The sequence below is a fragment of the Suricata suricatta genome, chromosome 2 (assembly GCF_006229205.1).
Source record: "Suricata suricatta isolate VVHF042 chromosome 2, meerkat_22Aug2017_6uvM2_HiC, whole genome shotgun sequence".
Lineage (NCBI taxonomy): Eukaryota > Metazoa > Chordata > Mammalia > Carnivora > Herpestidae > Suricata > Suricata suricatta.
In genome coordinates, this window is record NC_043701.1 from 156,258,491 (window position 1) to 156,271,183 (window position 12,693).

Consider the following 12,693-nt stretch of genomic DNA (forward strand, 5'->3'; position numbering starts at 1 on the left):
TGTAAAGGTAGTGTGAGATTAGACCCTCAATGATTTTGGGTATCATCCAGGAGTTTGAAGTCTTCAGTATTCCTGGAAACCATCAAAAGTTTATAGGTATGTATGTATTTATTTATTCAGTAATTTCTTTATTGCATGGGTAGTTGAAGACACTGGAAGCTTTTCAAGTAAGAGAAATATTTGATCAAGTTATCTGCTTCACAGTCTGAATCTTTAGAAAGAGTTTTGGCAGTTGAAAGATCTCAATACTGATTCCATGCACCCTTACTAAGCTTGATTCAGTTTTAGACTTTTTTTTTCTTTAAATTTACATCCAAGTTAGTTAGCATATAGTACAACGATGATTTCAGTAGTAGATTCCTTACTGTCTCTATCCATTTAGCCCAGCCACCCTCCCACAGTCCCTCCAGTAATCCTGTTTGTTCTCCATATTTAAGAGTCATGTTTTATCCCCCTCCCTGTTTTTATATTATTTTTGCTTCCCTTCTCTTATGTTCATCAGTTCTGTGTCTTAAAGTCCTCATCTGAGTGAAATCATATGATATTTGTCTTTCTCTGACTAGTTTCACTTACCGTAATACCCTCTAGTTCTGTCCACGTAGTTGCGAATGGCAAGATTTCATTCTTTTTGATCGCCGAGTAATTTTCCATTGTGTGTGTTTGCGGGGGAGCCGTATGCATCTTCTTGATTCATTCATCCATCAACGGACATTTGGGCTCTTTCCATATTTTGGCTGTTGTTGATAGTGCTGCTGTAAACATTGGGGTGCATGTGCCCCTTCGAAACAGCACACCTCTATCCCTTGGATAAATACCTAGTAGTGCAATTGCTGGGTCATAGCGTAGTTCTATTTTTAATTTTTTGAGGAACCTCCATACTGTTTTCCAGAGTAGCTGCACCAGTTTGCATTCCCACCAGCAGTGCAGAAGAGATACTCTTTCTCCACATCCTAGGCAACGTCTGTTGTTGCCTGAGTTGTTAAAATTAGCCATTCTGACGGGTGTGAGGTGGTATCTCATTATGGTATTGATTTGTATTTCCCTGATGATGAGTGATATTGAGTAATTTTTATGTGTCAGTTGGCCATCTGGATGTCTTCTTTGGAGAAGTGTCTATTCATGTTCTCTGCCCATTTCTTTATTATTTGTTTTTTTGGGTGTTGAGTTTGATAGGTTCTTTATAGATTTTGGGTACTAACCCTTTACCTGATACATGGTTTGTGAATGTCGTCTCTCATTCCATCGGTTGCCTTTTAGTTTTGCTGATTGTTTCCTTTCCTGTGCAGAAGATTTTCATTTTGATGAAGTCCCAATAGTTCATTTTTGCTTTTGTTTCCCTTGCCTCCGGAGATATGTTGAGTAAGAAGTTGTTGCAGCCAAGGTTGAAGAAGTTTTTGCCTTTCTTCTCCTCGAGGTTATTGATGGTTTTCTGTCTTACATTTAAGTCTTTCATCCATTTTGAGTTTATTTTTGTGTATGGTGTAAGAAAGTGGTCCAGGTTATTTTTCTGCATGTCGCTGTCCAGTTTTCCCGTCACCACTTGCTGAGGAGATGGTCTTTATTCCATTGGATGATATTTCCTGCTTTGTCAGAGATTAGTTGGCCATAGGTTTGTGGGTCCATTTCTGGGTTCTCTATTCTGTTCCATTGATCTGAGTGTCTGTTTTTGTGCCAGCCATCGAAGGTTTTTAAAACGGAGAAAAGATGGAAGGAGTTTGGCAGTATGATGGATGGATTCTGTTGGAGTTGGTGGTGTAGGGGGATGCTGAAGTAGTAAAATGAATGAAAAGTAGATGTTATTAGTAGGTAGTGAACACATTGAAAAGAGTCAATGTAGAAACACAGGTCTGGTTTTAAACCTAGGCTCCGCCTCTTTGTAGTTGTATGAAAAAATAAGCTGCTTTGATTTTCTTATCTGTATGAGGTACTAATAATACCTACTTTACAGTGTTCCTTTGAAGATTTTGTTACAGTGGGTATGAAGTAACTGATGCAGTGCTTGCCTGATGCGAGCTAAGGGCTCAATTAATGATAACATGAATGAGGTGTACAGTAATTATTAAGGTAAGAAATGGTTAAGACCTGACTTTAGGGGTGAAAAAGAAAATAGATTTGGATGGATCTGTCTGAATTGGAATGAATATGATATGACTCAGTGACTGGAAGACCTGATGACTGACTTAAGAGAAAGAATGGAATCAGACAGGCTGAGATTTGGAATCTGAATGATTAAAGTCCAAGGGGCTAGGGATGCCATTTTCCTGGTAAGGAATACAGGCGACACTGGTTGAGAGGAAGTAAAAGGAGTAGAATGATTTTGATTTGGACTTTTTGAGGTATTCGGGATATCTTGGTGATGATATGAATGGAGCAAGCTGTTAGAAATAAGGTCTGGGGCAAGAGATAAGACATTGGAGAGTTATCAGTATTATGCACAGTAGCAGAAATGTGTGTAAATCTTAATGGTAAGGCATATATTTGAAACACATCTTCTGTATCCCCACACTGCTGTGTTCTGTATTAAAGCTTGATTGGCTCTTGCTATTAAATGTTATATTTAAAAAATAATATCCTTATGGTGGCTTTGTATATAAGGTAAAGTGTGGTTACTTTGATTTCTAATTTCATATTCACTTAACAGTTATAAATGTAAAACCTACTTCTCCTAAAATACAGATCTTACTCTAATTTTAAACTTATGATGAATATTTTAGTTTAACTTTTAAGACATTTTAATCTGTAACTATGGATTAAAATTTTTAAAAATGTTTTTTATTTATTTTTGAGAAGCAGAGATAGCATGAGGGGGGCAGGTCAGAGAGAGAGGGAGACACAGATCTGAAGCAGGCTCCAGGCTCCGAGCTAGCCATCAGCACAGAGCCCGATACAGGGCTCAAACCCACGAACCGTGAGAACATGACCTGAGCTGAAGCCAGACACTTAACTGATTGAGCCACCCAGGTGCCCTTGAATTAAAATTTTTTAATTTTCTCTAGGTATTTCTTTAATAAAATCTAAGTATCTAAGTAAATCTCATGAATATAATAATTTAGACTTATAAATGTGATTGTTTATAAGCTTATTCTATTGCAGTGTGTAAATTTAAGAGCTCAGCCTAAAACCACAAGTCTAAATCAGCTATTCAGTTGCATTTTTTTTTATGTTTGTTTATTCTGAGGGAGAGCATGCATGAGATGGGGAGGGACAAAGGGAGGGAGACTCCCAAGCAGGCTCCACTCTGTCAGCCTGGAGCCAATCCTGGGGCTTGATCTCACAAACCGTGAGATCATGACCTGAGCTGAAGTGGGATGCTTAACCAACTGAGCCACCCACTTACCCCTGGGATGTTATTCCTAAGTCATTACTTTAAAAAGTTGTACTTGTGTGTGTGTTTATTATTTTGAGAGAGAGATTTATAAGTTTATGTTATTTATTTATTTATTTAGAGAGTGAGCACACAGGAGGGTCAGAGAGAGACGGGGAGAGGGGATCCCAGGCAGGCTTCAAGTGCAGAGCCCCAGGCACGCTCCATCCGTGAAATGCTAGATCATGACTTGAGCTGAAATCAAGAGTTGGACACTTAACTGAATGAGCCACCCAGGCTCCCCAGCAGCAACTGTTTACACCTAATTATTAATTTTATTGGTATACTGCTGAGCTTTTTTGGGAGAGAGAGAGAGTGCGTGCATGCGTGTGCGTGCATAAGCATGAACTGGGGAAGAAAGAGCAGGAGAGAAAGAGAGAATCTTAAGCAGGCTCCACGCTCCCAATTCGGGGTTCTGTCTCAGGAACATGAAATCGAGTCAGAAGCCCAACCGACAGAACCACCCTGATGCCCTTGCCCTCCCCCCACCCCGTCGTTATTTTTTATATAAAGTGTTTTCTCTTTTTAGGTGGTCTTTGTTTTGAATTATTTTTTTATTAGCTGAACTACTTTAAGTCACTCTTACACCAGAGTGAATGCTGTCCTTTTCAAATCAGAGCAGTGTTCATTAATTGGTTTTTTAAACCCATGTCTTTGAATAATAGACTGGCTACAAAAAGTGCATGTTTGGGTTTGTCCCTGTTTTTGTTTTATACTCAGAATTTTGTAAATATACTTCCATTGGCTTTTAGCATTTACTTTTACTGATGAAATGATTGGCAAACTAAATCCCTTTTCTCTTAAGTAAAAATAACTGAAAAATTTCCCCTTATTTGGAGCTTTTAAACTTTTATTCTTAAAATTGAGATATTTTACCAGGGAAGTACTATATCTGCATGCTTTCCCCCCCCCCCCCGAGTATTCTACCCTAGTACTACTCAGAGCCTTTAGACTCCATATAATATTCAACATTAGGAAGTTTTCTTCTTGTTTTCCTTCTGCCTCCTTAATTTTTGTTTTTGTTTTCATTTATGTTCTTTGCTTTTTCTTGGTAGAAATTGTGTTTTACAGTATTGAATGTCCAAGCCATCTCCTCATAATTTCTGTGTCTTCAGATTCACTTATATTATGAAGACGTTTTATTGATTGATTGATTGATTGATTGATTCAGAGTGAGCAGGGAACAGGGCAAAGGGGAAGAGAGAGAGAATCTTACGCAGGCTACGTGTTCAGCACAGAGCCTGACATAGAGCTGAATGGTGAGATCATGACCCAAGCCTAAATCGAGAGCTGAATACTTAGCCAACTGAGTCACCCAGGTGCCCTATGAGGACATTTCTTAAGTTAGTTTTCTAAATCACTAATTTATTATATATTTTTATGCTTAATACCTCTGTTTGGTTATTTGGACAGTTGTGTTTCTTCTTTCCTTCTCTCCCAAACACGTATTATCTCCACTTTTTTCTGAGTGGAGAATAACATTTTTAAAATGTTATTTAAAAATAACATTCCTGGCCTCAATAGAAATACTAGAACCTAAAGCAAAATTATAAATAGTATTTTTTTCTTCATTAATTGTTTTATTTTGAGCCATTAGTTGTAATTAGATTGTTTCTTTCCAATGTAGCTGGTCAGGTTTTATTCATCAGTTCTTGTGTTGGGTACTTCTGAGGGTGTAAATGTGCCAGCAAATGGGCTTCTCACAGTGCATGGGCTGGGATCAGATACTCAGGAAGAGAGGAATAACTTAGTAAATGTAGTTGCCCAGCAGTGGGGGGTGGGGGGTGGGGAGGGAGGAGGTCTAGAGTAATGAGAAAAAGAGCCTGGTTTTTGTTCATTACCTGTATGAGTTCATCCACATTTCTTTGGTTATATGATACACTGAGAAAGATGGAACATCAGTTAAAAGGGATTCTTTACCTTATGTTATCTTGGATAAAATATGAAAGATCATAGAATCTGGTGCTTTTTTTTTTTTTTTAACGAGCAAGCACTTCTGAACGGATACTTCGTAAAATGATACTACTCTGTTGGAGACTGAGCTCTTTTATACCAAGCACCAAGTTTTACAAGATACCCAAGGACCTTGATGTACAAATTGCAGATTTCCTGATGTGGCCTTAGTTTTCCTTTTGAACACCTCTCTGGCTTTCAAACTGCTAATTTCTATACTGACTACCTCAGAAAAAAGGTTCCCAAGACCCATGAACCATTTTTTCATTCCGTCCTTAATTTTTTTATTTCAAAAGTACAGACTATATTGCTTACTGAATTGACATGTTCCAGTCCTGTTATTTTTCATAACCTACTATTCCTCTTTTGGTTACAAATAAAGAAAGTAGTGACTTTGATTAAGATTGAAGAGGGAATATGTGAAAATTTTTCATCTATCTTTTGTTTTTGAGAGCTAGATGGTTAAATGGGAAGCTGCAAACCAAGCATGTAGTTCTACTATAAGAGGAAAAAGTGTGGGGAAAAAAGGAGAACCTGCCTGGCCTTCCTGGAGCATTAAATCTCCTTTAGGAGATAAGATAAATGCATGAAAAGAGAAAAATGATAAAGTTCCGACAGCCTATGATAAATTTATTTTACAGAATACTTGCATAGAGAGCACTTTGCATGTGACAGAAAACAAAGAAAACATAAGGAATTGACATTTATTTAAAATGGGAGAGTGAAAAGTGAATTCTGAGAATCCGAAAACTAGAAACCCAAGCTTTATGAGGACAGTCAGTCACCATATCTGTTTGCCACTGGCTGTCCACACTGTCAGTGCCTGCTAGAAGGTCAGCTCTCAGTTACTGTAAATTGAATAAGCAGGTATGAATTTGTTGAACAAATTGAAGAGTTCCTTGAATGAGATAATTTATTTGGGCAGAGGTGAGATGCAGAGGCTTGAGAAAATATTAGGAGGTAGAGGCGATGATTGAATACATCAGAATATTGATGTGATGAGCTGTGAGAATGGGCACAAAGTTGTGGGAAATAAGGCAGCTAATGGTAGCTTGGAGCCAATAGATAAACATCTTGGATTGCTGGACTTAAGAAGTTGGGATTTGTTTTTCAAACAGTAGAATTCTTCTGAACAGATAGTGGCATTGTCAAAGCAGTGTTTTGGGAGTAGTCTAAAAACACAGTGGAGGTTGCTGTGAGGAAGACTGGAGGCCAACTTTGAGACCCATTTGTGAGGTTGAATAGGAATTCTTTGAACACTAGTTGTGTCCAATAAAATTATGAATATTTCCTCACATGTAATATCTTCCATAAAGATGCTTTTTAAGCTCTGGTGATTGAACATAATGACATAGCTGTCTTTTTCAGTATTTATTTAATTTTCCATGGCATTTTGTTATTGATCTCCTGGCTCTTCTATGAGATCATGGTATAAATTTTGAATACATTTGTTCTTCCCTTATTTGCCTTTTGTTAATGTCAAGCATAGCACATGAGCTATTTCTTGTTGCTATGCAACTGCTAAATTCAATATTTAATATTAATAAAACTGAATAGCATTAAATTCAGTTAACAGAGGGTAGCAGAATATGACTTTACAGTGTCTAATTGATAATATTTGTAAGATTTAATGTATTGTTGCTGATGTGAGCAAAATAGGAGTGACTTGTTTATAGTTGCTCTTTGGGTCAAAATTTGTGGTTAAATCATCAGGTTTTTTTCTTGTTTGATTCTTTTTGGTCTTTCCCTTTCATGGTTTTTTGTTATTCAGTTTTTGCTAGTGTCTCTGTGTTATTGATGAAGTTTTTATTCTATTTTCTTATTCTTTCAGATTCTGTTACTTTTCGTAATTTTAATAATTTTCACTCTCAGAGCTTATAAGCTTTTTTTTTGGTATTATTTCTTGCTATATTTACATTTTTCCTTCTCAGGAATTTATGCTTAGTATGCAAGTTTGGAATTTGTAACAATGTCATATAAATCCAGATGAAAGCATATTACATGCGTTCTTTGGAACAAGAGCCAACCTGTAATCTCCTTTAGCTATTTGCAGTGTGTACTTGGTACTTTAAAGATATTGAAATGCTTTCATTAATATTTGTGAAATAGGGCTTTAGAGTTGGAGACAGGCTGTGGGATTTCTTTGAGGGGAGAGGAAGGAAGCTAATGTTGGGAATATCTAGTTGGCAGGCTCAAGATAGATAGGATCTAGTGATTCCTTCTCATTCTCTTAACCACCATCTCCCCAACCTCTAAACCCCCAGTCCAACCCTTTGTCCTCCCTAGTTTGGGGAAGAGAGGCCATAGTGATTTAGCAGAAAATGTTTTAGCAAGTAATAACCAGACCTAGATCACTATTTGCTTGAATGGGTAGTTTGATTTTGTTAGTGTTTTTGGAATAATTTTGATGGGAAGAATTAAGGATTTAATAATAAATGAAAAATCTAGAATCTAGAAAATAGTGTAGAAAAATAAACTCTTTACAATATAGCTAACACAAACTATAGAGCTTATTCTATTGAAAACAATGGTTTAATACTGTGGACCAAAAAAATCTTTTTGTGCTGCATTCTTCTTCTCTTTTTTTATATTATTTAAAAATGTTCTAAAATGTTTTTTTATTTATTTTTAAGAGAGAGAGCATGAGCAGGGGAGGGGCAGAGAGAGACAGAAACACAGAATCCAAAGCAGAGCTATTTAGCACAGAACCTGAGGGACTAAGGACTCAAACTCATGAAATCATGACCTGAGCCGAAGTTTGCCACTTAACCTACTGAACTACCCAGGTGTCACTTTTTAACTTCTAAATTTTGATTCTTTTTTAGGTTTTTAGTTTTTTTAGATTTTAATCTTAAGTAATCTCTGCATCTACAGTGGGGCTTGCTTGAACCTATATCCCCAAGATCAAGAGTCCCATGATCCCCTGACTCAGACAGCCAGGCACCATCTTTTCTACCGCTTTACCTTCAGACCCTTTATGGTGATTGTATTTGTAGTAAGGAAATGCTAACTATATGTGAACCTCATGTGTCCGCCTGACTATAGTATTTTAAATTAGTGGTTTCCTCCTTTTTGAGCATAAAGAGTACTTTCTATTTTTTTAATTATAAACTTGTAAGTGATTATAGATTATGTGACAAAATCCATAGTGCCCCAAAATACATAGTACATACTAGGAATTCAGTAACACTTTGTGTATTTTCTTAATTACAGTAACTTTTTTTGTGTGTGTGTTTGAACAGTACTATGTACACTGAATGCACAAGACACATTAATTCTTTCTAAAGATCATTCTTGAAGTACATATGGGTTCATGGACCCCTTGTAACTCTTTGAGCTCCCAGTGAGGTGCATAGTTTGGGAACCACCACTGTTAACCTGTTATTTGTGTGATGTTATATAAAGGTAGAATCTGATTCCTTTTCTCTTTTCCTTCCTTATTCTCTTAATGAAGCATAGGAAACAGCAAGATGGCCAAGACTTTTTCATTGTTTTTCATTGAATTGATCAGCCATATTTGAGGTAATAAATCAGAAAAGGTTGGTTTTTTTTAAATAATGGTGGAAGGTGGTAATATTCTAAACATTTATATACAGGTATACTTGAATTCTTTCTTTTTTTGTATGTAGAATTAGTGAGTACTGCCTTCATAAAAGAACCAGCAAGTAGTTATTGTAGCAATGTGAAAAGATTAAAAAAATATTTTTCTTTTAAAATATTATGATCTTTTTATTTAGTAATAAAGGTGTTCTCAGTGAGGATTTTCCTTCTTCAAAAAACTGTTGACTTGAGGGATGCCTGGATGGCTCAGTCAGTTGAGCATGGGACTTTGGCTGGGGTCATGATCTCATAGTTCATGAGTTTGAGCCCCACACCAGACTCACTGCTGTCAGTGTGGATCCCACTTCAGATCCTGTCTTCCTCTCTCTCTGCCCTTTGCCCACTTGCGTTCTTTTAAATGTTTCAAAAATAAATAAAACATTTAAAAAACTGTTAGCTTGAAAAATCTGTTAGTTCATATTTCAGAAACAAGCTATTTAGGTTAATCCAGAATATTGTGGAAATTTTGAAATGATTTGACTTTCATTGGGAAAGGTGCCTTTTAAAATGCAGTTTGAGCCTTTATGTAAAGAGGTATTTTGGATTTTCTAAAATGATAGGAGAACCTGTGGATTTATACTCTTTCATTGGTTGTTTCTATTGTTGTCTGTTTTGTGCTGTTCTTGAACGTGTTACGAATTTGTACTGAATGTTAATCATGGACAAAAATGCAAGTGTTCTTTTTAAGCTTGTATCTGACATTCTTTGCTCAGCATCCCTTCTGTTAATAATCTGGGGATCCTTGAGAACTGGAAGAATACACCATCGTTTTTCAGCAGCAGATTAGTATTACATTACTACAGGGAGTGTTACTGTAATCATAGATTTTTTTTCTTTCATCCTTTCAGGGTTTGAAAGTATTCTTGAAGGGCTGTTTGGACCTGCATTATTAAAAGATCTCAGTTTATTTAAAGGTATTCAAAATCCTTTTTCCTTTTTTTCTCTTTGGATTTCAAATTCTTCCTGATGACATAACTGATACTTTTGTGATTTGTGTCTTTCTCCTTTTTATTCAATTTTATGTGAGTTAAAACTATATCCCTGTAAACATCTTTTTGTGCTTAGTTGATAATGCAAGTATATGTATTAATAGGATATATTAATTAGTGAGCAGTTATTAAGAATTTTAAGACAAATAAGGGACCTGTCTAGTACTTAGGCTTTTTTGTTGTTTGTTGTTAAAATAAATATTATTTTTGAAATTCTCATTTGTTTGAAGAATTCCCTTTTGTAACTTAATTTGGTATTCCAACTATTTTTGCAGACTGTGAACCTGAAAGCATTTCTGATTGGACTTTTGATGAAAATTGTCTATTCTGTTGCTTGAGAAGAGATAAAGTAAAGGTAACGAAAAAACTTGTATAACTTATCTAGTGTGGTATTTTATAGTTTTTATTTTTTCAAAATTTGATTATGTTGTTGGAGGATTTGTAGGTAAAGGAAGGCATGATTTCGTATTTATTTACAAAAGATTTGATAGTAACTGAGTTTTGCAATTTAGACTGTTTCTAGTCTGTTGATTAGCCTATTGAGAAATCTGTATCCCAACATGCATTGCTTTATTTATATAGTTCACTAGGCAGAATAATTAACTAGATCTCAAACTGTTGAGTGTATTTTAAATATGAAATGTATGATAATTCAAGCAATGGGAGTCATTTGTACAAAAAGAACAGTAGCATGGATCTGGATCAAGTAGTTACTAATTCATGTAGATTTATGATAAACGATGGTTTATGCTTTAGTATAGATGTTTCTTCATAATATTGGAGCATGAATGCTGTTTATATTCAGTTGTAGAAATTGGCTATATTCTGTTTTTATTGTTTTGTATTAAACATAAATGGAGTTTGGGTTTAGAAACATCATGCCAGATACTGGAAGAATTTATTAATAATGGTTTCCTATCTTATGTTTCTTTTCATGGTAATTTTGTTCTCTGTTTTAAAGCCTTGAAAGCATTTTGAATTCTTTCCTTCCCCCTGTACACTTCTAACTAGATCATTGACCGGGTTCTAGAAGTTCTCCCTTCATATGGAATTTCATTCTTTTTTTTTTTTCCAAAGTCATTACCGTAGTTCAGACCGTTAGCATGATTTCTAAAGTACTGAAATAACATGATTGGTCTCTTTCTATTTTCTTCAGTATTTTAAACACTACTACAAGTTTATCCTTCCCCCTAGCCCTCATCCCTCAAATAGTGTGGAAACAATCTTATCCCATACTCCTTCTCCAGTGCCTTTCTCGTTGTGCTCTGGATTCATTAGCCTAATGTTCTGTACCTCAGTACTCTCCATAGTTCGGCCCTCTCTAATGCTGCCCTCCAATTGTCTTTTATACAATGTTCTTTCAGCTAAACTGGTCCAATCACTTGGGTTTTGTTTTGTTTTGTTGTCCAATCATTTGTATTAAACAACATGCTTTTACTATTCAGACTACAGCACTGCATATCCATTGTTCCCTAGAGCTTGAAATTGCCCTGCCCTTACTCTTAGCTTAAGCTTCTGTCCTCCTATCAGTGGCATACCTCTGCTCTTATTGCTGTGCTGCTTCAACCCTTCTCACAGTTGTAGTAAATGTTAGTATAGCAGTTATTTGTCCATTAATATTCTGCCTTATTTTGTTCCTGTTTTTCTGTGTTTGCATCTTGTGTTCTTGACTGTGTTGTCAACCTCTGAACACTGTGAACCATGTTTTATACTTCATTGTTATCTCTGCTTGTAACCAACTACAGTACCATTATTTATTTATCATTGTTGGCAAGTTGCTTTAAAATCTGAAAGCAAATTAAGAACTTTTTAATGTTTTTTCCTTGTGTACTGCATGAAAACGTTGTTCCTTTGACTATCCAGGACTATCTGTTTCCATTGAATGAATGAGGGAGAGTGTTTTTAAATTTAATATGGTTTGAGAAAGACCAGAAAATTAAGCAACTACCAGTGAAGTTGGAAACTGGTCATTTGAATTGTGTGTGTATGCACACATGTGCATCATGTTGTGACTATTGAGCAAGTCATTTAGTAAGCATTTTGATGGACTGGAAGGAGCAACTGTTAATTACCTTTTTTAAGGTAGGATTGGGAGGAACGCACTTTTGTTGCCAGTAACCGAGTACAGTATATTCTTGTAACATGATTGAATTTTCCATTGCTACATGAGGGTAAAATATTGTATGCATATTTTTAGAAGACAGAATTAGCAAGACATGGAACTATATAGCATTTAAAACAACTGTTCTTACTGTTTTAGTCCCTCAATTTCTAATTGCTTTTCTAATTAGAAAGAATATTTCCATTTGACAACTTAGCTACCTCTGGGAAGGCTGGTATTCTACATTAGAAACTTCACTACTTATCTTTGGCATTTAATTTTTTCAGAGACAGCCGTAACAACTATAGTGGAAAATAGGAAAAGAGAGAGCTTAGAAAATGTAAATTGTCAAGTATAGATCTCTAATTGTGTTAAATTTAAAGTGATTGAACTGAAACTCTTTGCAGGCACTGGGAGCGTCTCATATGAGGAGGACTAGAATGTGGAGATAAATCTTATCTACTGGTTTGAAGTTTGCACTTTTTAAGGCTGGCTTTAAGATTTCAAAGAGAAAATAGCTGGAGAGTATGGTAATAGCCAATGGGTGGCAGCCTAGAGCATGATAATGGAATCTTGAGTTTGCAGTTGGCATGATGAGCTCTACAAATGATATTTGGAAAAGCTGTTAGAACTATTGGTCTGATAGTTGGGAAAGAAATGATGCTTATGCATATTTTTTCATTTTG

General features: G+C 35.8%; 1 protein-coding gene across 5 annotated transcripts in view; it reads left to right on the top strand.

The window, feature by feature from the left end:
* Window positions 1–12,693, top strand: part of LCOR (ligand dependent nuclear receptor corepressor) — a 134,658-nt gene that overhangs the window by 53,064 nt on the left and 68,901 nt on the right. For 3 of the 5 annotated variants that reach the window (XM_029932315.1, XM_029932314.1, XM_029932317.1), the window contains 2 exons: window positions 9,766–9,831; window positions 10,182–10,261. In XM_029932315.1, the coding sequence (XP_029788175.1) occupies window positions 9,766–9,831; window positions 10,182–10,261 (146 nt within the window). The remainder of the gene's footprint in view (window positions 1–9,765; window positions 9,832–10,181; window positions 10,262–12,693) is intronic. The other 2 variants (XM_029932316.1, XM_029932318.1) reach the window with 1 other exon arrangement.